The sequence below is a fragment of the Oryctolagus cuniculus genome, chromosome 6, assembly GCF_964237555.1.
Source record: "Oryctolagus cuniculus chromosome 6, mOryCun1.1, whole genome shotgun sequence".
In the NCBI taxonomy this organism is placed as follows: domain Eukaryota; kingdom Metazoa; phylum Chordata; class Mammalia; order Lagomorpha; family Leporidae; genus Oryctolagus; species Oryctolagus cuniculus.
Window position 1 is genome coordinate 44,643,271 of NC_091437.1, and position 24,221 is coordinate 44,667,491.

General features: G+C 46.9%; 2 protein-coding genes across 5 annotated transcripts; both read left to right on the top strand.

Moving 5' to 3' along the window:
• Positions 1-417: 417 nt before the first annotated feature.
• Positions 418-7,840, top strand: THG1L (tRNA-histidine guanylyltransferase 1 like). 4 transcript variants are annotated; one of them, XM_002710341.5, is made up of 6 exons: positions 418-668; positions 1,430-1,606; positions 2,330-2,499; positions 3,226-3,314; positions 5,111-5,218; positions 6,392-7,840. In XM_002710341.5, the coding sequence occupies exons 1-6, from the start codon at positions 478-480 to the stop codon at positions 6,551-6,553; spliced, it is 897 nt and encodes a 298-aa protein (XP_002710387.2). In that variant the 5' UTR covers positions 418-477; the 3' UTR covers positions 6,554-7,840. The 4 variants fall into 4 exon arrangements, with proteins under 4 accessions (XP_002710387.2, XP_017196713.1, XP_051699525.1 ...); XM_017341224.3 differs by having other exon boundaries at positions 442-668; positions 2,425-2,499; XM_051843565.2 differs by lacking the exon at positions 418-668 and adding an exon at positions 765-1,183 and having other exon boundaries at positions 2,425-2,499.
• Positions 7,841-9,389: 1,549 nt separating this feature from the next.
• On the top strand, positions 9,390-23,145 carry LSM11 (LSM11, U7 small nuclear RNA associated). Its single transcript, XM_051843563.2, has 4 exons — positions 9,390-9,872; positions 15,780-15,919; positions 17,643-17,726; positions 18,136-23,145. Exons 1-4 carry the CDS (start codon positions 9,428-9,430, stop codon positions 18,544-18,546), a joined length of 1,080 nt encoding a protein of 359 aa, XP_051699523.1. The 5' UTR covers positions 9,390-9,427; the 3' UTR covers positions 18,547-23,145.
• Positions 23,146-24,221: the final 1,076 nt, after the last annotated feature.

Consider the following 24,221-nt stretch of genomic DNA (forward strand, 5'->3'; position numbering starts at 1 on the left):
GTCACGCCTTGAAATAATGGTACCGGAAAATACTCCAGCCGAGTGGAAAAACGATATCACTTATATGGAAGAGGGATTTCAATTTTGTGGCGAAAACAGACGGGCAAGGAATCATCACTGCACCAGGGGCTGGCGGATATAAACTGCTGGTTGTCTTAATTATATGTGTTTCCGTTCGTTTGACACACTTCATATTATGAATTCATAAATGCTACTTAGAAGGCGGGAACCATCACAACCACGCTCTCAAACTTGATTAGGACAAAATTTTTAAGAGCTTCTGGACCGCAGAAGAAAGGCGAGCCAGCGCCTACCTCACGTAGGAAAGGACATCTCCCTCTCGGTCCCCGGGGCCCTGCGAACTACAAGGAGAGACGAGAGGGCGATGACGACTTCCCCCCAAGGCTAGAGAGGCCACGGAGGGAAGCGGAGACTTCCGGGGCGGGATTGTCTGGGCCTTTCCCTTCCGCTCGGGGAATGTGGGCCTCCTGCAAGGTTAAGGTTCGCGGTTGCTGGGCCGCTGCTTCCTCCACGCTGAGACGGTGCCTGAAGTTAAGCGCGACCATGGCAAAAAGCAAGTTCGAGTACGTGCGGGACTTCGAGGCTGACGACACCTGCCTGGCCCACTGCTGGGTGGTAGTGCGCTTGGACGGCCGGAATTTCCATCGGTGAGCGAGCTCGGCCCCGGGCGGCGTGGTGCGCCCTCGCTTCCGGGGAGTCCGGCACCTACCGTGCCCGCCTCAGGCTCACGGTTGCCGGGGTAACGTGGCAGCCAATGAGCGCCCGGCACTAAGCATCTCCCTGGGTGCTAGCCAGGACAGCGCTTACATTTGAACTAGTCCGGGCAATAAGTGGGGCAAGATGCCCCCTTGTGAGGCCTTGGCCTGGAGCACCGTACTTAAATTCCTCAGCCAATTACACAGCGATTCTGTTAGCTATCTTTGCGTGCGGACTTAAGAGCTCCATGTAGGCCTTGCTGTGGGGGACACTTTACAGGATGCCCATATGTCATTATCAGTCACACACCACATGGACTGGATTCAAGAAAGGCGTTCACAAAGGAGAAAGAAACGTAATAAACACAGGAGCTTAAGTTTTTAAAAGAGGGGCTGATGTATTCATAATGGTCACTAACAGCGACTGAGCATGTCCTCTGAGACAGGCATAATTGGAAGTGGATGAGGTGAATACTCTACATCCCCACTTCTCAGAGAAGGGACGCGAGGCTTAGCAGTGTGTCCCTTTTTCTCAGTTGCTCGGGGCAGGACAAACCTAGAGTTCTCAAGAAAGTGGGTTAGGTTAGGGCTGCCGGAGTGTTTGGTTCACAGTGCTGTGAAGTATTTTCCTCATAACAGCCTCTGTCATCTGTGTCCTTAATCACAAGCTCCTACACCCATGCCCTCGTCCCTATTCTCTTTCCCCTGTGAAGGTTCTCTGAGAAGCACAACTTTGCAAAACCAAATGACAGCCGTGCTCTCCACCTGATGACCAAATGCGCACAGACGGTAATGGAAGAATTGGAGGATATAGTGATCGCTTATGGACAGAGTGACGAGTATAGCTTTGTGTTCAAGCGGAAAAGCAACTGGTTTAAAAGAAGAGCCAGGTAATTCCAGGCCCCGCCTCCCCTCTGCGGAACACTGCCTACCAGTAGCTGGTTTTCTGTTTGCCTTGATTGCAGTTACAGATCACAGAGGAGGTTTCCATAATGTAGAGTCACAGAGTGGATGTTTATTTCCTGATAGGCTTCTGGACTCCACCAGATACCTGAGCAGTCCAGCTGTCTCTTTATCTTAGTTTCCCCTCTGTGCCCCATCAGCTTAGCTTCTAGCCTGGTCTGGCTTCGAACATTCGGACTAGAAACAGAATACAAAAGTGGTATTGATGACTCATAGGTTGGCTTAGCCAGTGACATTCTACATGCATTGTAGTGTTGTTTAAATTTTTAATTAAGGAAAATAAATAAATCTTACATTTGATTTGGCAGTATTTTGAAACCCATATGATAAATTCTGTGCTTTTAAAACAATGTTTCCCTCATTCAAAGACTGAAAACAAATGCCTAAACCAAGAATTCACATCACATCCTTCAGAGAAAAAAATTGGTATTAATAATTTACTTAATAAGACTGGAAGGAAAGACAGTCTGCATTCAAAATATAAAACCAAGACCTTAAAGTAGTTTTTCTTAACCAAATGCATTTTATCTCTTGGCTTGCTGGGCGGTTTGTGTAATCTCCCTGTTGCACCCTTAGGCCCTGTATGGTGTTGAATTAATATCATGTTTTTTCTCTTTCCTTGCTCCACCCAATGTGCCTACGTTTGCAAGTAAGTTCATGACTCACGTGGCCTCCCAGTTTGCATCTAGCTATGTGTTTTACTGGCGCGATTACTTTGAGGACCAGCCCCTTCTGTATCCCCCAGGCTTTGATGGAAGAGTGGTGGTGTATCCTAGCAACCAGACCTTAAAGGACTACCTCAGTTGGCGACAAGCAGATTGTAAGTGGCACCAGTAGTCAGGTGTGGTTAAATCACCAGGTGCATGCATTAAAGGTGTCTGTCTGAAACAGGCTCTTGTATATTTCGTTTGGAATCTAGTATGTAAAGTTTTTAAAATATTTTTTTAATTGGAAGAGTCTAAAACCTCCCCACAAGTTTTTTTTTTTTCTTGTTTTAAATCAGAAGACCATATCAGCTCTGCGTTTGCCTTGGCATTGAACAGAGCCTGGGTGGCAGCTGCCTTCACATCACTCACATATAGGCGCCACTGTGCCGGTGTTTGCCCTTTGGTGGTCCCCTGGGATCTGCCACTGCTTTACACATTTGTGTTCACGCCAGCTTCAGTATTTGAGCTGTGACTCCTGCCTTACGGGACTGTGGTGATGTTTGTGAGGCTCTTACTCATTTGGTCTATTTTGATTTTGCCAGAAAAACTGGAAAAGAGATCAGGATACTATAAACCAAATAACTTTGAAAGTAACCCCACGGTTAATGCACAAGTTAACAGATTTATGCAGAGTATAACTGGAATGGCCAGATGAAACTCTGGTTAGGAACTAGCTGTTTTTCTACCTGCCCCTTCCTGCTGTGTTCCCTGGGTAGGATCTTGGACAAGTCACAGAATGTCTCCCAGAGAAGAGGGGCAGGGCTCTGGTACCCCTTGAACGTGTGCTTACAGAGGAGATGCTGTACGTATATAAACACGATGCTGTGTTCTCTTCACAGGTCACATCAATAATCTTTATAATACAGTCTTCTGGGCACTCGTACAACAATCTGGACTGACTCCGGTACAAGCCCAGGGGAGATTACAGGTATGATCCGACTATACTAACACTTAGCTGCAGATAGTTGACCATAGGCCGTGTCTGGCAGCACTTTTTTTCACATTCCCTTCACAATTTTTTTTAGCCCCCTTTTAGAGCTCTGTTTTGGAGGAAGTAACAGGAGCGGCTCTGCCACCTGCCTGTTCTGTAGGCCTGGTGGGTTATGACTTTGCCCTGAGCTTTCATGTGCTCAGCTGATGGACAGAGGCTCTGCATTCCCAGGTGGAGCTGCGAGCTGACTGTTCTCTGTAGACAAGGCACCGTGCTCTTCTCCATCTGAGGTCCACCAGGCCTCTGCTCATACCCGGCCCTGCTGGGCACCTGTCATTTCTTGGGCTTATGATCCTTGTGTGTCGTGAGAGTATGTGTTCTGGGAGTCAAATATCCATGCTCTTTTTTTTATGCTCATGTTTAATTTTATCCTCTTTGCCTCACTTCTGCGTAGGTAAAATGTGAAAAATAATAGTTGCTGTATTATAGGTTTAAGGTCAAAATGAACTGGCATGACACATGTCAAACACAGGAGCATGTAAAGTACATTTTCAGTGGTAAATTAGTATTGGCTTTTTTTTACCAGGTAGTGGTGCTGCTTATAGGATGACTGTGAGATGAAGTAGTGTGACAGCTGCTGGCACCGTACCTGACACCTTCTGATTGCCTTTATTAATAACACTTGTGATGAAGTTTATATATGGTAATAATAGGAAAACTAGTAGGTATCTCCAGAGTTTGCAAGAGTCAGGTTTGGGTTTTGATTTCTTCTTGGAAGAATGAAGTAATCTTCAACCATGGGTAATTTTAGAATCTAAGCCTCTGTTTTCTCATTTCTAAAATGGAAATGGAAACGATGATCAAATCAGAAAATAAGCATGGGGGCTGGTGCTGTAGTATAGTGGATAAAGCCACTGTTAGTGCCAGCGCCAGCATCCCATATGGGTACCAGTTTGAATCGGCTGTTCCACTTCCAATCTGGCTCTCTGCTATGGCCTGGGTAAGCAGTAGAAGATGGCCCAAGTGCTTGGGCCCCTGCACCCACATGGGAAACCAGGAGGAAGCTCCTGGCTCCAGGCTTTGGATCAGCCCAGCTCCAGCCATTGTAGCCATTTGGGGAGTGAACCAGCAGACAGAAGATCGATCTCTCTCTTTCTCGCATTCTCTGCCTCTCTGTAACTTCACCTTTCAAATAAAATAAATTAAAAAAAAAAAGAGAAAGAAAAGAAGCATAAAGTGCCTGGTATACAAGGGGCACTCGGTTACTATTACTTCCTCCTGTTCCTTTCATAGCCTTGACCAGTGCTTGCTGCAAGAGAATTTTTTTTTTTTTTTAAGATTTATTTAACAGAAAGAGATCTTCATCCACTGTTTCACTCCCCAAATGACTGCCATGGCGAAGGCTAGGCCAGACCGAAGCCAGGAGCTTCATCCAGGTCTCCTATGAGGGTATCAGGGGCCCAAGCACTTGGGCCATCCTCCACTGCTTTCCTAGGCCATTAGCAGGGAGCTGGATCAGACCAGGAGCAACTAGGACTCAAACTGGTCCCCTTTTGGGATCAGCAGCTTAACCCACAAGCCACAATGCCAGCCCCCAGAAGAGAATTTTATGAATGTAGTTATTTAAATAAGATTTGAATTGCTTTTGAGATAAAAATTCATTAGTAATTATAAGATGTTTGATAAGTCTTTCTACTTCTTGGTTTGTTTTGGAAACTCAATGCAGAATAGATAGGTGGCATTAGGGGAGAGACAAGACATACAGACCTTTTATGTCTATTTTCTTTTACCAGGGAACTCTCGCAGCAGACAAGAATGAGATTCTGTTTTCTGAATTCAACATCAACTACAATAATGAGCCGCTGATGTATCGCAAAGGAACTGTGTTGATCTGGCAGAAGGTAAGGCAGTCTCATTCCAGTGAGGTGGAGGCCAGGAAAGCAGGAGAGCCTATGCCCATTGCCAGTTTGTCCTGCCCGTTCCCCGTATGCCGGGGTCACTCCAGTTACTAACAGATACTGAGTTCTTTGCAAAAGGAGCACAGTAGATCATTGGAGGTCTGTTTTGTTAGTAGTGGCATGGAATCCTCCCACAGAATTATAGAATTAGTGCACTTAGTTTTGGTGTCATGCTTACCCCACAGCCTGTAAAGCCCTTTCAGAAGGGTACAGTGCAGGGCTGGCATTGTGGAGCAGCAGGTTAAGCTGCCAACCTGCAATGCCAGCATTCCATATGGGTGCTGGTTCAAGTCCTGGCTGTTCCAGCTCCCTGCTAAAGTGCCTGGGAAAACAGCAGACTATGGCCCAGTTCACCCACAGGGGAGGCCTGGATGAAGCCCCTGGCTCCTGTCTTTGGCCTGGCCCAGCTGTGGTCATAGCAGCCATCTGGGGAGTGAACCAGCAGATAGAAGACCTCTCACTGGCTCTCCCTCTCCCTCTCTGTAACTCTGCCTTTCAAATAAGTAAATTAGGTTGAAGATTTCTGCATTCATTTCCCACAGTGAACATACATTAAGTGATCTACCCTATGATAACTAAAATAGGAAGGCACTAGGAGATGTTGCAGACGAGGATTTTGTGAATCTCAGAAGTTTCCTGAGATTCCCCAGTCATACTTAATATTCCGTACAGCTCTTGGACGTGATGATTTTTCTGAATTTCTTTCACATAAGGTGTTTTTTTCTGAAAGGAATGTTTTTGTACTGACTGGTTCCATGAGAGCCAGTCCTTCGACTGGCAATTTCAGCTCTTGTGTTAGTATTTTCAGACACATTTGTTCTTTGGCACAGAGTTGATGACTGCTTAATGCAGGTGGGAAGGAAGAAATGCCTTTAATTCTGTGAGTGCTGCTCACGAGTGTGGAAACCCTTCTCTCTTCCTAAGATTTCTTTTCAGGATAGAGTAACATAGCTTTATAAAAAATATTTTTAATTGTAAAGAACAGACACATGAGTGTCTGCGTGTGTGGCAGTTAGAAGTGTGTCAAGTGCACAGGTGAACTCCCCCATATCTTTCTCTTGTCTCCCAAACTTACTCTTGAGTTAACAGTGTCGCTCCTTTCACTTCTCCCCATAGGTGGGGGAAGTCACAACGAAAGAGGTTAAGCTGCCAGCAGAAATGGAAGGAAAAAAGATGGCAGTGACCCGGACCAGGTCTAAGCCAGTGGCCTTGCACTGCGATCTCATTGGGGATGCTTTCTGGAAGGAGCATCCGGAGATCCTGAGTGAAGACAGCTGACCCGTCCTGTTCAGTGCTGGCATGCTGAACCAAGCAGGTTCCCCCGCCTCTGCTTGCCCTGGGTGGCCCCAACAGCCTTGACACCCAGAGCGCTGTGTCAGCAATGACACGACCCAAGCTGGAAGGGGAACAGGGGAGGAAAGGGTGGACGGGGGCGGTGTGTCGTGTGTTACTTCAGCAGAACACCTTTTTTCAGTGCTGGAACCTGGTTTCCTTGATTTTTTTTTCCTCAAAATTGTACTATTTTGGTAAAGCAAGAAGTCTGTCATGCCTTGCAGAATGAGTCATTTTCAGATTGTGGCATAAATCTTACAGAAACCTGTCAGCTCTTCTCACCTACAATAGAAGAGGAGCCCAAACTTTACTCTCAGCCACCTGTTCCTCACTACAGAACCCAGTGCCCTTGAAAATCACACTTCTGCCACCCAGTACTGGCATTCACCTTTGGCAGACCGGAAGATCAGCATGGGTTGATGCCTCCGCAAGGCCTCCGAATTCAGGAATTCCAGGGAACACTGCAGGGTGTGCCAGTCTCCAGAATTGGCAACTTCGGCTGGAGGAATACATGGTTCTTTGGGGACGCAGTATACAGATTCCATGGACTAATTTTCTGGGATTGTTGGCATGATCAGTACCTTGCCAATTTGCAAGGCCTCTCACGTCATCCTGGGAAGGAAGAATTTGTGTGTGTAGAGGAGAGAAAACGTGGCCGTGAATGATTGAGGCTGGGAAGCACTGACCTCATGTTCTTCATTCAGTGCTGCCTTCCGATTGGATTCCCTGAAAAAGATTGTCAAGTAACTTGTAGGGACTCAGAACAACGGCATGTGAATGCAGGCAGAGGGGTCAGGATGTCCGTTGTGTCCGAGGGGGCATCATAACCACCTGTTAAGGGACCAGCGGAGATGGCCGAGGAGCCACAGAAAGCGGCAGTGCGAAGCTCTTGGCTACAGAAGGGGAGGTCGTGGGCTGGCTGGTGAGAAAACTCGCATTTCCTCTTGTCCTTTTCCATATTTTAGAGGAAAAACATTATTTGGCTCTGTTAAGATTTAATTAAGAGACAGCCCACGTCCCAGTGCCTGGTGTTGCATTGCAGAATTTACAGCCAAGAAGAGAATGTATTTTTGAAAGGGTGACAGCTAGCCTTATCCCTTCACTAATGGACACCCCATCTGTCGATGCCCCCCCCACTTCCTGTTCTCCCCACTCTGCAGGAACAGGGGATGGAGCTCAGGTTTGGTAATTTCTAAAATCTCAGAAAAAAAAATAAAAGCTTCAACTCCTTTAGCCTGTTTATTTGTCTTAAACAAATATATGAATTAAATGTGTTATGTCTGGGCCAGGAAGATTAGACCTCCTCAGAGCAGGGCTTCACAGAGCTCTGTGCAAAAAAAAAAGGGGGGGGGGGAGGGAAGGGGGGGAATGGTTACTAACAGTTCGAATTTGAGCTGCTGCTCTCGTGAAGATTTGGATTCAGCATTCTGACTTGCACTCTGAAAGCTCCTTTTGTCTGAGACAGCACTTTGGGCAAAAAGGCCTCTGTGATAGAAGAGGTGAAACAAAGACAAACTTGCTCTTGGTGAGTTTAACTTGGTGGTAAATTGGTAGCATTTTTTATCAAAATGACCAACAAGTAGGTATTAACATGTGCAAGATAACCCAATGAAGTGTGCACTCAGGGGTCCCAGGTGATCCTGTAACAATTAGCAACAGTTCAGTTTTGCCTGTTTCGTTTCACCAGGGAGAACTGACCCAAGTAATAAACCATGTTAAATACTTGGAGCACAACAAAACCTGTAATGTTGCTTGGAAGCCGTTGGAAGGTTTTTATATCTTTGTTGTAGTGTGTATTCCAGTGTGTTAACTTTGAAGGTGTATTGTATATTTCCATCTTACTGAGGTTCTCTGTATTCTCGGGCTGCCTTTCAAAATCAAACTAAGACACAAAAACTAGTGTAGAGATGACAGTTTGGGAGAGTGCTGGTGGGAAGGGGGCTTGTGTGGCCTACAGATGGCTGGAAATAGCTTGGCTCTACTGAATGGGGAGGAGCTATCTGGGTGTTTCGTCTAAACTGTCTCTTAAACATCAAAGACCAAAAAATGGGGGTGGGCCGCTGGGATAGCAATTAAGATGGCAGTCTGAGCTCCCATCTTCCAGCTTCCTGCTGAGGCAAGCCAGGAAGGCAGTATTGATAGCTCTTGTAATTAGGTCCCTGCTACCCACTTGGGAGACCTGGATTGAGTTCTGAGGTCTTGGCTTAGACCTGGACCAACCTCAGCCGTTTCAATCAGGAAAGGGAGCCAGAAAATGGAGTTTTTCTGCCTTTCAAATAAGAACAATAAATGTTTTGCTAAACAGGTTATGAAGTCACAAGTTAGGAATCAAATCTTGGGCATCTTCCATCCCGTCTTCCGAGAGCTGGATCCTTGATTCCTCCAGTTAGCAATGCTTAGAAAAATGAAGTGATAAAGGTCCCTCAACTCCCGAGCACTGCTCAGCATAGATGCAAATTGAAATGTGTATTGTCCTATTCCCGCCCCGTCCGCTCAAGCTAGGCTGCAGTTCCCGAGAGCAGAGACGCCTTAGGATTTTTTGAAACGCGATCCCAGGCTCCAACCGCACGGTATCAGGAGTATTAATAAACGCCCCAAATGATATGCACGAGACACTGCAATAGATCAGGTTAACAGCGTCAACCGGTCAGCTGGGCGCGGGCCATGCGCCACGCCCCCCGGCAAGGGCAAAGCGTGGGCAGGTGCTGCCCCCCAGCGGCCGCGCCGCGCAGGGCGACTCCGCGCTGCGGCTGCGCAGTGCCGCCCTCTGGCGGTCCCGCTCCTTCTTCCCATCGGCCTCGGCTTGCGGGCCTTTCAAACATGGAGGAGCGGGAGCGGGGGGCGAGGCAGGCTCGCGCCGGGAGCCCCGCGAGCCCGCCCAGCCCGCGGCTGGACGTCAGCTCTGACAGCTTCGACCCGCTGCTGGCCCTGTACGCTCCCCGCGTGCCTCCCATCCCGTACCCCAACGCCCCGTGCTTCAACAACCTGGCGGAGTACGAGAGCTTCCTGAGGACCGGGTGCCGGGGCGGCGGGCGCGGCCGGGCGCGGAGCGCGGCCGCAGGCGCTGGGGCCCCCGCCGCCGCCCCGGGGCCCTTGGGCAGGTCCCGCCGCCGGCCCGACGCCCCCGCCCCGGACCCCGAGCGCATCCAGCGCCTCCGCCGCCTCATGGTGGTCAAGGAGGAAGGGGATGGGGCCGCAGGGGCGCGCCGGCGGGGTTCGGGACGGAGCAGGAAGGCGCCGCGCAATGTGCTCACGCGAATGCCCCGTGAGTCCGCGGGCGGGGAAGCGGGAGCCGGCAGCCCCGGGGCTGTCTGCGGGGTGGTCGGGGCTTGGCGCGGGGTCTGCACGTACTAGGGGCAGGGCCCTGGCGAGGGTTTGCAGGGAGATTCAGCGACGGTGGGGAGGGTCGCCTGGAGTGGGGGACAAGTCTGCATGAGCAGGAGGGGCCGAGTGTAAGGCTGTGTGGGTATCGGGAGCCTTGGGGAAGATTTGCAAAGGTAATAGGGTCCGTGGCAGCAAGGGCCCGTGGGAGCAGGGGGTAGGCGGGGGGAGGGCTGGGGACGCTCACAGCCAAGGGCGACCTCGCAGGGAGGTCTGCGGAGGCGGTGAGAGGTCTTGGGGACCACCGGGGGAGGTGGGAGGAGAGAGCACAGAAGTTGGGGGCGGGGCGGCGCACGGCCGGTTTTAGGGGTCAGGGGAGTGTTTGGTCCCAGTCGTTTGGGGATGAGCAGGATGGGCGTGGGGAGATGTGTTTAGGTCGCGCAGGGGGTTATAATCTGCTAAACCCTGCACCTCACTCCCCCGGTGCGCCGAGCAGGAGAAGGGCTGAGGGCTGCAGGTCTTGGGCACGTATGTTCACATTACTCAGTCACAAGTGTGGGAACGCAGCAGCAGGCACAAAATGCCACCAAAACAGACACTGGTCTGTAGCGAGGTGTGGGACTGTGTCTGTCAGGCTCCTATTAACATATGCGCAGGTTGTCTAGAGTTCTGAAGGTGTGAACGGCACTGGAGAATTTCCTGGTGCCTCCTAATAGATCCTTGGAGTAAAGCTGTAAGCAGCCGACGTTCGAATGCGTGCTGGGTCCCGTGTAAATGGAATAGAAAGAGCCCAGGGTTCTGTCTGTCTTCATCTGGCAAGCAGCTCTGACATCTGCCCTGTGAAGGCAGTGACCTACTTAGCCACTGAAAGCGTCTGCATCCTGATAATGAAATTGTTCCATGATGAAAGTGCCGCCTTTTGAATGGAGGGCTGTGCTAAACAAGGGGCTGTTTTGCTTCATTCCTAGAAATGTGTTTATTAGGAGAGAAGCATCCTGAAAAGCTGCGTGCTGTCATGGTGCCACTGCTGGGTGACTGACGGGGCAGAGCATCGCTGCCTTGCCTGCCCAGCAGTGGCACAGAAACAGTGTGCATTCTCCTGAAACGAGAGCAGTTTGGGGACCCTTATTTTGCCTGTTAAAATTTAAATCAACTCCAACGCTGGGTCTGACATTTTATTTCCACTTTACCAGTTACTGCTTTGCTACTGAGACTGTTGAAGAGATTGCTCTGTGGTCAGTTGTGTTAGCTTTACTCTGGAGCACGTTATGGCTAAGACAGGGTGTGACTTTCCTTTATTAAACACACATGTTGTCGGCTTTGCATATTAAATGCACACATGGAGTCAGGATTGCAGAGACTCCCTAGCCACTGAAAGTGTTAATTATGACCCTGGAGACAGTGGAGAGTTTGACATCGCAAAGAGTCTGATGGCCTGCAGAGGCAGAAGTGACCCGAGCGTGGGTGAGGGTTAGATTTGTTCAAGAACGACTTCTTGGATAAGCTTTAGGTCTTGCAGTTGAAGAAGGGCATAGTTGAGGGTAATAATTATTTCAAAATCAAGTTATAAAGGTATAACTTACCAGTAGAAAAATTCATGCTTTTAAAGTGGGATTTAAAATCTTAAAGTGACATATTTTTCGAAAGGCCGAGCAAGAGACAGAGAAATCAAGATTGAGAGATCTGCCATCCTCTGGTTCAGTTCCCAAACACCCACAACAGCTGACCCAGGCCAAAGCCAGAAACCTGGAACTCCATCCAGGTCTGTTATGTGCCTGGCAGGGACCCAAGTACTTGAGCCATACCCTGTTGCCTCCCAGGGTGCTCGTTAGCAGAAAGCTCGATTGGAAGTGGAGGGAGTCCTAGAACCTGGGACTCCCATATTGGGTGCAGGTGTTGGAGGTTCGACTTGGTTACGCTGTGGCAAATAGCTGCGCCATAAGTGAGTTTCAGTATATGTGTAGAGTCTGCCTAGGTTTGTCCACTGGCTTGCACATCTTCTACTCTGGGTGAAGCTATCGAGAGTCTTTTGGTTTCAGTTTCCTCTGTAGAGGGAAGGCAGTAGTAGTACCTCACATCGTTGTGAGGATTCAGTTGGTTAACACATTTAAAGCATTTATAGTAATAATGTTACCTGGCACAAAAGGGAGGTTTTCAGTGAACATTAAATGTCACTGTTACCGTGGGTTGTTGTGGTTATTTTTTTAAATTTATTATTATTAGAGGGACCTCCTTATCCACTGGTTCTCTCCCAAAGGCCCTAGAGCCAGGAACTCAATCCAGGTCTCGTGTGGGTGGCTGCGACCCTACTACCTGAGCCGTCACCTGCTGCCTTCCAGAAAGTGCACCTGTAGGAAGCTAGAATGGGGAGCAGAATCAGGCCTTAAACCCAGATAAACCATATGGGATGCAGGTATCCCAAGTGATATCCTAACCGCTGTGCCAAACAGCCTTCCTCCATTACTACTTTTAGCTTGTCTTAATTAAAAGCCCCAGGTCTGAATGCATTTAACCTGCCTGCTTTCAGTGTTGGTTCAGCAGTTTACCAGACAAGCGACCTTGAAGAAATTGTTTGAGCCTTTCTGAGCCTCAGTTTCCTCATCTATAAAATGGGGTGAAATAATAGTGTATATCTGTTAGGATTGTTATGAGGATTGCATAAAATAATGTATTCTAATTTAAACTTACCACAGGGCCTGACTTACACACAAGGCCCCGGGGTGAGTGATGATGATGATGACAATGTGGATGTGAATGAGGGGAGTGAGGAGACTTAGAGAGTAAACTAATCATCTGATGAGGATCTGGGCTGGACTGTTCTGTGGAGAGAGGAAGGAGAGGGCAGGTCTTAGTTACTGAGAATCTATTGTCTGGACTTAGTGGACTTAGTGCTGGGACTCCCTCCCAGCAGGGAGAAGGAAGAGGGAAGCTGAGAATCGACCTGGGTTTGGAATTGGGAAGAATAACTTGCTTCAGCCTAAGGAGTCTGCTTTTTTTCCCTATTAAGTTGTAGAAGCGTGGCTTGTGTCTCTTTGGAGATGCCGGGAAAGAGAGGGAGCGTTCGGAGAACAGGGGCTTGCTTTTGCCTGGGCTCTTGGCTGTCTTGGGTGATGCTAGTGTTGTGTTTCTGATCACACAAGAGGAGAAATGCTCCCTGGAATTACACCTCACTCAACCTTTGCAGGAAAAAAATGCAGAGAAAGTTTCAGATGTGAGAGTTGAAAGACCTGAGTTTGGTATTTATTTAATTAGGATACATGCTTGAGGGTGTGGGGGAAGAAGTAAAGTAATGCTCCTATTTTTTTTTTAACACACGTATTTGGGAGGTAGGGACGGTACATATGTATTGGCAAGGGAATAATCCAGACATTGTGTTTAGTTTCTAAGGAGTGAAATTTAAAGACTCATTTGTGAAATTAGAAGTTAACTAGCCTCTTTTTATGCAGAGGGAAACTTGGACTTGCGAAGAAAAGGTGATTCACTAGGTTACACACCAGTTCAGACAGCTGACCCTGACTTAACCAGGCCTGTAACATGCAGATACGTGCACGCCCACACACATCATCAAACGTGTACAGAGGTTGAAAGTGTTGCTTAGTAGAGAGGTGGGTGGCTAAGGTCACAGCAAGTTCTCAGGCTCCTTCCCAAGGCCAGTGTTTCTGCCACTTTGTCTCCAACTGTACCTTACTGCCAAATCTTCAATCTGACAAACTCCTACTTCTCATCTGCTAAGTCTTTTTCTTCCAAGAGTATTTTCTTTCTTTTTAAAAAAGGAAGCGCTCTGAGGGAGACTAGCAGCTTTCTAATTTAATTTTTATATATTTATTCTTATATTTATTTGAAATGTAGAGAGACAGAGATATCCCATCCATTGACTCACTTCCCAAATGCTTGCAACAGCTGAGGCTGGGCCAGGCTGAATCCAGGAGCTAGGAATGGCATCTGGTGTGGGTGGCAGGGACCCACCTTTGAGCCATCACCTGCTGCCTCGCAGGGTCTCTCTCAGTCGGAAGCTGGAATTGGGAGTGGGGCGAGGGCTTGAATCCAGACAATCGCATATGAGAGGTGCGTGTCACAAATCACATCTTAACTGCTATGCCAAACCCCACCCCTGATGGTGTTTTCTATTAACTTATCACAGCCATTGTTTATAACCAGCCTGTGCAGGAATGATAAGGTGGCCAAGAAGAACAGAGTTTCCCAGACTGCAGTGTAGGATGGTTGTTCCTTATACCCCAGAGGCAAAACACAGAGATGATTTGTCTACCGTCAATGGCAAATACCTGCCAAAGAATTTTGCCTTGCAGAACTAGAAAAGGAAGACTGAGACATATGGGGGAAGGGGTAGAGGCAGGGGAAGAAGTTTTCTTTGGGGAAGTCTTCTGTACTGTAGATAGCATATTGTGATATCTAAGTTACCATGAAATGATAAAAATAAAATTCATCCCTGCTCCCAAGCTCTGAGGCGAAGAATCTCTCACAATAAAAGCTGAAATCTGTAGCTGCAGTCTCCTTGCAGGGAGGTGGCATGCTGCTCTTTTCATGAGATGCTTACCCGGAGGCCGGGCAGATGCCCTGTGCAGCATCGAGGCCTAGGATACAAACAGCACTTCTCCTGGAGGGAGGATTCTGCACATGGAAACATTCGTCACTCACGAGAGCTTGTGTGTAGAGTATCTCAGATTGGTGGAGCCAAAAGGCCATTCTCTCTGAAAGGATTGCACACATTTTTAAAAAAAAAAAAAAAGGAGGCCAGCACCACGGCTCACTAGGCTAATCCTCCGCCTAGCGGCGCCGGCACAGCGGGTTCTAGTCCCGGTCGGGGCGCCGGATTCTGTCCCGGTTGCCCCTCTTCCAGGCCAGCTCTCTGCTGTGGCCAGGGAGTGCAGTGGAGGATGGCCCAGGTGCTTGGGCCCTGCACCCCATGGGAGACCAGGAAAAGCACCTGGCTCCTGTCTTCGGATCAGCACGGTGCGCCGGCCGCAGCGCGCTGGCCGCGGCGGCCATTGGAGGGTGAACCAACGGCAAAAGGAAGACCTTTCTCTCTGTCTCTCTCTCACTGTCCACTCTGCCTGTCAAAAAAAAAAAAAAAAAGGATTGATTTTATATGAAATGCAGAGTTACAGAGAGACAGTGGCAGAGAGAGAGGTCTTCATTCACTGGTTCACTCCCCAGATGGCCACAACGGCCAGAGCTTCGCCAGTCCAAATTCAGGAGCCAGGAGCTTCCTGCGGGTCTCCCAAGTGGGTGCAGGGGGCCCAAGGACCTGGGCCATCCTCCATTGTTTTCCCAGGCCATAGCTGAGAGCTGGATCAGAAGTGGAGCAGCTGGGACATGAACTGGTGCCCATATGGGATGCTGATGCTGCAGGCGGTGGTCTTAGCCGCCACGCCACAGTGCCAGCTCCGCCGCACACATGTTTAAAGGCAGACATGGTATACAGCTCATTTCTTTCAAACATGAACAAAATTTTTGGTTTGGTAAGCTCAAGTTGGATCTGTGATTCCTGAGAATTATTCTGAAAAATGTTGGCTTAAGGCACAGAATTGAGAAAAGTGTTGCTGCTGTTAGGTACAGTGCAGTGGTATTGATGGTGCATCTTAGACTTGATGACATCCTGGAATAAAGGACCCATGGGTCATGGAACATCTGCTGGTATCCATACATTCGGTTCATCCACACACTGTTGGAATCTCGTCTCATTTCAGGGTGTTTCTGTTCTGGCCACTTGCCACAGGCCTTCCTGATCAGATGGGGAGGTTGCTTTGTATTGCTGGACATGGTTGGGTGGTCTCGCTGTTAATTCTGGGCATGAGTGCCTGCTGTACTCACTGTTCCTCTCTCGTTTCAGTACACGAAGGCAGCCCTCTGGGCGAACTCCATCGTTGTATCCGGGAGGGCGTGAAGGTCAATGTTCACATCCGCACTTTCAAGGGACTTCGCGGAGTCTGTACAGGCTTCCTGGTTGCATTTGACAAGTTCTGGAATATGGTAATGAAGCCTTTCTCAAGGGGCTGGAGACGAAATCTTACATACACATGTCTGAACAACCCTGATACCCATCCAGAGAACAACAGTAGCAGTTCTCACCTAGGCTTGGTTTTACTCTTCCCTCCCTCCTAGGGATATTGGGCAGTGTCTGAGGACATTTTGTTTTCTTCATGGTGGAAAGTGCTACCAGCATCTGGTAGTAGGTCGAGACCTGGGGTGTTGTTGGCCATCATAAAGTGCACAAGACAGCGCCCCGACAACAAGGAATTATCCACTCCAAAATGTCTTTAATGCCAAAGTTGAGAAACCCAGCTTTAAGAAATAATTTATTTCTTCTGTCAAGCAATTTAAAATTAATTTCCTACCAATCATTTTTTTATTTATTTAAAAATATGTACTGCCTTCTCCCTTGGGCTGGGCTCTGTGCTGTTTTCAGACAGGAACTTTGACCGTACTGTATTTGGGAAGGCTGAGAAGGAGAGAGTTGAAGTGGCACGAATGAGAAGAGCACTTGGTGACGAGTTGCCTGGGAAGGCAGGCACCACACCCCACCCTTCTGGAAGCCTGCTGTCTCCTACTCGCCATTTGAGAGAGAGGGGATGTGTTGCTCACAGCTCTAAAGAGGTGGTTAGAACAGGAAGCAGCGGGCTTTTGAGTGTTCATTCTCCCGTGGTTTCCCATGCCCAGCTTTCCCTTTTGCTTTGTCCCAGCCAGGCAGTCAACAGTTGGTAATAGTCACTGAGTGCAATTGTGTGCCAGAGACTGCGTCCACCTTAGGTGTGTCTTTCAGTGAGTGAGTTGTAGGGCCCTTGCACAGATGAAGAAGTTGTGTCCAGAGAAACTGAAAGATTGGTTACAGATCAGATTGGTAGTAAGTGGTAGGACCAGACTTTATCCCAGGTATTTATGAATCCTCAGACCTCATTTTCAACCATTAGGAATTTGTACCCTAGACCCAATTTGAATCCTGGGTTCACCACTTTAGTTGGCAACTAAGCAAGGTAAATTCTCTGAGCCTCAATTTTTCACTTCAAAAATATGGAGGAGAGATTTTATTATATTTTTACTTTTGAAGGGAAGGAATTCAATAGAATGTATATGATGACAATGGTAGTAATAATCCTATCAGGTTATATTTGTAGGGTGATTTATACTTACTCAAGTAACCGCTCTGACACAGTCTCAGTTGATCCTACAGCTGTCCTGGGAGGCTGACCCGAGGGATGAGGATTCTGTAGCAGTTCTCTGTCAGTTGCTCTCCTAAGATACAGAAACAAGGAGGGTACAGCAGCAGCAGAGCAGTGTTTCCCAGGGTTCCAAAGCTGTCCTGTGCCAGAAACATCCGGGCTTTCTGTTCAAAAGAAGATTCCTATCTTCTTCCCAGACCTACACGACCAGAATCTGTAGCAGGGTATCCTGGAATTTGCATTTTAATAGGCCTCGAAGATATTTATGCACACTGAAATTTAAAGACCTCTGCTGTGTTGTCTTAAATGGCTTCACTGTCAATGCAAGAAACCCATCTTTGCAAGTCTGGTGGGAGCAGCTTGGAAATCCTACTCAGAAGCTGTCAGGTGTTACCATTCTCTTCTGCCCAAGAGCTGTGTCACCGGTTTAGTTCTGCTATGATTGGATGTTATTCTGCCGTGTTTTTTCTTTGAAAGCTATAAAAATAATATTTTTAATTCTACCTCCTTTTCTCCCCTTTGGGCTGTTCCTTTAGGCACTTACTGATGTGGATGAGACCTACCGAAAACCTGTTCTAGGCAAAGCATACGAACGGGATTCTTCATTGACTCTGACTAGGGTAGGCAGCTCCCCCGTCCTCCGAGTGCCCTTCAAGCTTTCTGTTTCGGGAATGCAGGTGCCGGGGCCCGGTGAGCTGGCCGTCCTATTGTGGTACTGAGGTCTACAGTGGTTTTTATCTCAAGTGTGTCTGTGCTTGTAACCTGAGTGTTTGATCAACAAGTTACCTCTTAACAAAACTTAAAAATCTTCTAGCTTTATAACACAGAAGTAAGCAAGTACCTTTTCTGTTGACACACTGAATGATTTACCTGAGCTCTAGCTAGAAAGAGAAAGTTGATCATTGACCTTTTAAAATTAGCAAAACAAAATGTCCACAGAGCATAATTGAGGAACCTCATCTTGTTCTGTATGTGGAGGGATGTTGGAGGCTGAAGAGAGGCTGATGTTGGTCATTGCTGTCCTTGTAGCTATTCGATCGGCTGAAACTTCAAGATTCCTCCAAGAAGGAAGCAGATTCCAAGTCTGCAGTTGAAGACTCCACTCTGTCCAGATACTCCCAGACGTCTACCTGGAAGGTGGCCTCAGTCTGGGGAAGAGGAGACACTGACCGGGGCTCCCACAAGCGTTCCCGCTCCGTCCCTTCTTCCCTGCACGCCTCTGCCAGGGAGGAGTCCAGGTCAGAGGTGTCAGGGAGAACCACGCGGACAGATGGATCCAGCGTGGGAGGTACCTTCTCCAGGGCTACCACGCTATCCAGGGGCCAGCCCCGTAAGAAAAAGCGAAAGCCCAAAGTGGATTACCAGCAGGTATTTACTCGACACATAAACCAGATTTTTATTCGAGGCGAGAATGTCCTGCTGGTTCATCTTGCACAGTGACCAGCTCAGCCTCACTTGAGCCTTGGCATTTAGAAATAAAGTGCATGACTCGCTGCTCTGCTGTATCCGTAACCCAGTGAACCTGAGTTGGAATGATTCCCTCTGGTCTTGCATGTGCAGAGGACAGAGCAGGCTCGGCCCTCTGGAAGATGAACTCCAGGAGAGGACAGGCTATGATAGAAGGATGGGTATTTGCTTAAGATCAAGGCTGAAGCCACATATGGGTGCACACACCCGATTTGGTGTCATCGTTTACTGCAGACTCTCAAACCAAATACAAGATCTTCCAGTAAAAAAACTAAGAATTATTTCAGTTCTAAGAGCTAGGGCTCTGAGCAGTCATGGATTTGAGTCTAAGTAGCAGTGTGATGTGCTCTGAGCCCTATACTCAGATCTTGTAATTCGAGTTTTGTGCTACACCATTCTCTTGCTAAGAAATGAAATTTAATATCTTTGAATGTAAGATCTAGAAAAGTTCCCAGCTTACTTAGGGGTGAAATCTGGATAGGTGGCCTGCTCGAAGCAGCTAGCAAAGAATTCTGATTAGATCCTTCTCCTTATTATGGACATGACCGGAGGACCTCATCAGTCCTCCCCTTAGAGGTGGCCTCTGCAGATGGCTTCCCAGATGAGACCTGTAGATACTCATGTGGTGGCTTCTTGTCCTCTCTAACTTCTGTGGCATGGTGCTAGTGCATGTACCCCGTGGTATTGCCCCCTGTGCGTAGTGTGCACTGTCCTGTGAGCTTTACGGCAGGAGACTGTGACCTCCCTGTGTGACTTCAAAGGGTTCTGCGTGAACTCGGTGATACACATCGTGTGGCTGAGGCCCCTTTCCAGGTGGGGCTAGCCTTGTGTAGAATATCTGCCAGAACAGTCTCACCCGGAAATAGTGGTGGGAGTTTTCTTTCCTTGTGCCGGGCCAAAGAGATTCTTGAGAAGTACACCGAGTATTGTTTGAAGAGACGCTCTCCCCACAGCCTGGCTTGAGTAACAGCAACACCATAGCACCTGTGAATGCTTCTACTTGAATCATATTATGCAGCAAAGGCTGCACCTTGATACAGACTCTTAGGCCATATTGATTTTTTTGTTTTGTCAGTTTCTCTTTGGTTTTATCTTTGGTAACTTATGTTCAAGTGCAAATAAGAAATGCATAGAAGACATCATGCCCCTGCTGTATTTTTTATGTCACTTAGATAGGCCTTCTGAGAAGCAGGGTGAATAAAGGTTAGGGAGCAGAACTCCTGGTTCTTCTGCTAGCTGGACCACTGGCTCATCATGCGATACAAGGTGAGCGGACTTTACCCGTCTGTGCCTCAGTTCTATCAGACACCTACCTCACAGGGGCATGTGACAAGGAGCTGTAGGAAGGCATTGTACTTGCAGTCTGAACATGTGTAACTGCCATGAGGCGTTTGTACTAGCTCTATGTCATAGCTCTGTAAGAAGGTGCTACATAAGAAAGTCATCTCCTTAGGTGTCAGGGTTATGATCTTGTAGCTATCATGAGCAGGCAGTGAGGTCTCCAGGGACTGTTTTCCATATTGCATTCCTTCCTCTGGGGGACAGTGGAAGTTTTCAGATGATTATCTTCAGTAAGAGGAGAGTAACTTTTTTTTGCTATTACCCCTGCATCCCAGCCCCCATCTTGTCTGGTCATTATCAGAAAAAATTCCCCTGAACTCTTCAAGGGGTTTATCTGATAGTACCAAAGGGAGAAATAAGCATCCAACAAGGATACATGCCCAAAGGGGGATTTGTGGAAGTTTAGTTTTTTGTTTTGTTTACTTGGTTTTCTTTTCCAATGCATGTTAAAGTATATTGTAGAGCTAGATCAGATGCACTAGTTTATAGAGATTCTAGGTTATGAACTCAATTGAACAATTAGCTTTGGAATCCTCCACTCTGAAAATCTTCTAAAGAGTGTGTCTAAAACTCAGCTTCCAAATTAACGGCTGTCTTAATTGTTATCTGCCAGTCTCCCCCGTGTGGCTGCCCCTCTGTCCCTCAGCTAGAAGCTGCAGCAGATACTGTATTTTTCCAATAATGTACAACTGTTGAATCAAGAGAAATAAAATTAATTTACACTCATTTTAGTGCCTGATCAAACAAGACCATATTTATTTTAAACACACGCCTGCTTTCATATTTACATGTAATTTTCATACATCTGTGTAAGGACTGATAGACTGTTTCCTCCCCAACATGACAATTTTGTGAATATTATTTTTAAACCATGTGTGATTGATCTGCCTTATGTACTGTGTTTCCCATTTATTTTTTTGGTGTGAACAGTATTTTGGAATGAATTCTATCGACTAAATGTGTTTTTTTTGTACAAAGCATGATACTTAATTTTTAGAAAAATCAGTCTTTAAAAATGGTTGCCTTTTCTTTATTATTGGAGGAATTTTTCAAAAGAAAGAAAAAAAATCCAAATAGTGTGTGTGCTGCTCAACAAATGGGATCATCTAGGTCCATGTCACGAAGCTGCTATGGAAGTAATGGAAGTCTTCTCAGGAGAAAGAAAGCAAAGGGGAAGTGGTGCTGTGGTCCTGAGCCCCCACCCAGCTGACAGAGAGGCAGCAGTGCTGGTCTCTAGGCCTGTCCGGAGATGAGGCTTAGGAAGAGTAGTACCCATTTTTGAACATCTAACTATCATTCTTCAAAGTAATCTCTGAAATAGGGGCATATGTTTTCAAGCCGGTTTCTCTAAAACAGGCTTAGGGAAAGTAGTACCCATTTTTGAACATCTGACTTCCATTCTTCAAAGTAATCTCTAAAACAGGGGAATATGTGCACTTGCAGTCTTCTCAGGAGTTGCCAGCTTTGTTAGGTGATAAGAAACACAGAATTGGAAGATAGGGTTTCACACCCAGAGCAGCTTCCTGTGCCACTGGACACAGAGGTGGTTCTTCTGCCCCGTCCTGAGTAGACGGGGCACTTGAGGTGGCTGGCTTTTGTTCTTGTGCAGCGTTGGTGCTTCCTCTCAGGGACTGTCTTACCGCCAGAGGCAGGCTGTTCCTGGCAGGGTTCGCCACAGTTAGCAGTGTCTGAGGCAGGTGCCTTGCTCTCTGTGCATGGTGCATGTCGAGTCAGGGGTTACAAACTATTAGCCTTAAAATCAAGGTTCGTAGGAATCCTTGCTGTGAGTTGTCAGTGGATGCCGAGTGGCGAAGGAGCCAGGAGCACCTTTCAGGATTGCCAGTTGTGCCACTGCCACCCCTGGAGAAAAAAGAAAGAAACCTCGCTGGATGCAGACTGGATGTTGTATTTCTTTTTGCAGTGTCCGTAGCAGCTGAGAAATTCATGAAATAGAATTGATTCTGTAAATTGCCTTTCTCAATTTGCTCCAAATTTTGCCTTTAGGGAAAAATTAAAATTCCCCAAGGACAGCTAGCTGTCACTGGTGCTGCCCCCAAAGCTCACCAATCTTGTGCATTTCTTGTGAATGAAGTGGTTGCTGGGGGAAGACCCAGATTCATGCGAGGGAAGAGTATCCCGGGATGAGTGTTTCCCAGCTGCTTTCATTTTTCTCTTCCTGGCCAGAAATAGAATGCAGCCGGCCCCACTCCACAACTTCTGTTCACCAGTCTGTGTTTTTCTTCTCCCAGAAGGCTTTTCTTAGCAACTGTAAAGCAAAAAAAAAAAAGCCTCTTTTCTGGGCCTGTGTTGCAGTGGTGGGCGGTCTGTCATTACTTTCTGGCAAATTGAGTTGATGGATTTAGGATAAGCCTCGGGGTTCCTGGCACAGTTTTCTAGGCTCTGAGGACGGGTTGGGCCTCCATAGCCTTCAGTGTGTTGAGTATTTTTCAAATGCCTGTAAGTTCTCTTGCACTCCTCTAATACATATGAAAGCTTTCTGTCAAGCAATGGCTTTGGATGGTTTGAAGATCTAGGAGGAGACAAATAAGTACACCTGAGACCTTCAGTTGGTTTTTTATTTATTCAGAATAAAAAGTAGTTTGATAAGCAACCAGAGTTAGTGCCTCTTTAAACACACTCTCTGAAAAGGTGGGAACTGTCCCTTAGGAAAGTATAAAAGCTGTTCCCAGTACATTGCAATTGCTTTTGATTTTACTCCTTTACAGCAACTGTGTGATGTACGTCTCATGTTATGTTTTTAGAGCTGTGGAGAAAATACATGAGAAATGTAATAGGTATTATTTAAACAGTGATGATCTGGCTGAATTGTGTGTGAGCAGGGTTCTAGGACAAACGTCCACTCCTTTCTTCTGCTGTACTGACAGTGAAGCAGATCGTGAGCCATGTCTTCAACAGTGATTTGCTTATTCCGTGCTGGCATCTAACGACATCAGCCTTGTGTTTGCCAACCCTCCACACCAGGACTTAGTACGGATTTTTTAGACAAGGCTAAACCTGGATGACTCTGTGTATTGATAGTATCACAATTCATATTCCAGCTGCTAAAAGAAAACTGTAACTTATAATCGCCTCTTTGAATTCCTCATAATTGTTAACTGAAATCCTTCGTGTAAGGAGGATTGCTGCTAGTAATGTCAGTTTGCAATGTTCTGCTTGAGAAATGTCTCATGGGAGTCTGGAAATTGTAATAAATATGATTGTATTAATGAACTGGCTGCTTTGTCTCTGCTGATTTGGGGGGATGGCAGGGAAGTGGATGGGGATTTCAGTACCAAGTGAAGGCCCCTGCCTAGAAAGCAGGACCATCTCAAGCTGTCTGCAATTTCATTTTGCAACCTTGGGCCTTTCCTTACCAAAGCACAACACATCTGGATCACAGTTTTTAAGGTAGCTTTCTTCTTGCATGTTTATGTGGAGTTCATGCTTTAAAAACAGGAGCTAATTAGTGGATCCAAAAGGCATCCATAGCCGAGACAGATCATGTCAAGAGCCTTGGGCAATTATTGATGTCATACGTAAGAGTCCTATTTGTTAAATAAACAAGAGTCACTGTGCACTAACTTTCTGTCCAGGAGCTCTGTCCCCAAAGAGTTGTACCATGAGACTTAATAGTAAAACTTGTTCTCAAGAATCACTTCCTTTTAGTGTATTAAAAGGAGGATATTACTGTGTCTCATAAGATATAGTTATGTCCAAGAGCTCACAAAAGTAACATCCTTGGGTTCTTTAAAGACACTTAAGTTTCTAAAAGGAAAGAAGGGGGAGGAAGGAAGGGAAAAGAGGAAGGGGGGAAAATGAAATCACCTTCGAGAAGCAATAACATAGATCCGCCCTTGTATAGACAGTTGAGGAATACTTCTGCTAGTTTTTTTTTTTTTACTCCATTTGTTATTTTTTGTCTTTTTCTTTCTCTTTCTTGGATAAAACAAAAGAGAAAATAGGAAGTGGGGTGGGAGGAGAATGGGTGGTAGGGCTGGTACAGTGGGAAGAATTACCATGTATATAATGTTGTATTTATGAGGTACATACAAATTGAAAATAAATATTTTAAAAAAGAGATAATCCCACATTATGAATTATCTGTTCTGAGCCCCAAGTAGTGGTAATTGTCCTGTAAATTTATTTTACCTATCACTCATAATCCATTGTCTTCATGATAGCTAAAATCACCATCAGTTCTGCTCCCCTCTGATTACCACATTTGGCTCTTTGGTCCTTACATGCTTCCAGAAATACGTGAATTTGCCACCAGCGTTCCTCTGTGAATGTGGAACCAGTGGAGCAGT

Coding starts and splice junctions, on each gene's coding strand:
- THG1L (XM_002710341.5), top strand. CDS start 478: ATGTGGGCCTCCTGCAAGGTTAAGGTTCGCGGTTGCTGGGCCGCTGCT. Junction 1,607..2,329: donor TGGTTTAAAAGAAGAGCCAG/GTAATTCCAGGC, acceptor TACGTTTGCAAG/TAAGTTCATGACTCACGTGG. Junction 3,315..5,110: donor AAGCCCAGGGGAGATTACAG/GTATGATCCGAC, acceptor TTCTTTTACCAG/GGAACTCTCGCAGCAGACAA.
- LSM11 (XM_051843563.2), top strand. CDS start 9,428: ATGGAGGAGCGGGAGCGGGGGGCGAGGCAGGCTCGCGCCGGGAGCCCC. Junction 9,873..15,779: donor TGTGCTCACGCGAATGCCCC/GTGAGTCCGCGG, acceptor CTCTCGTTTCAG/TACACGAAGGCAGCCCTCTG. Junction 17,727..18,135: donor CTTCATTGACTCTGACTAGG/GTAGGCAGCTCC, acceptor CTGTCCTTGTAG/CTATTCGATCGGCTGAAACT.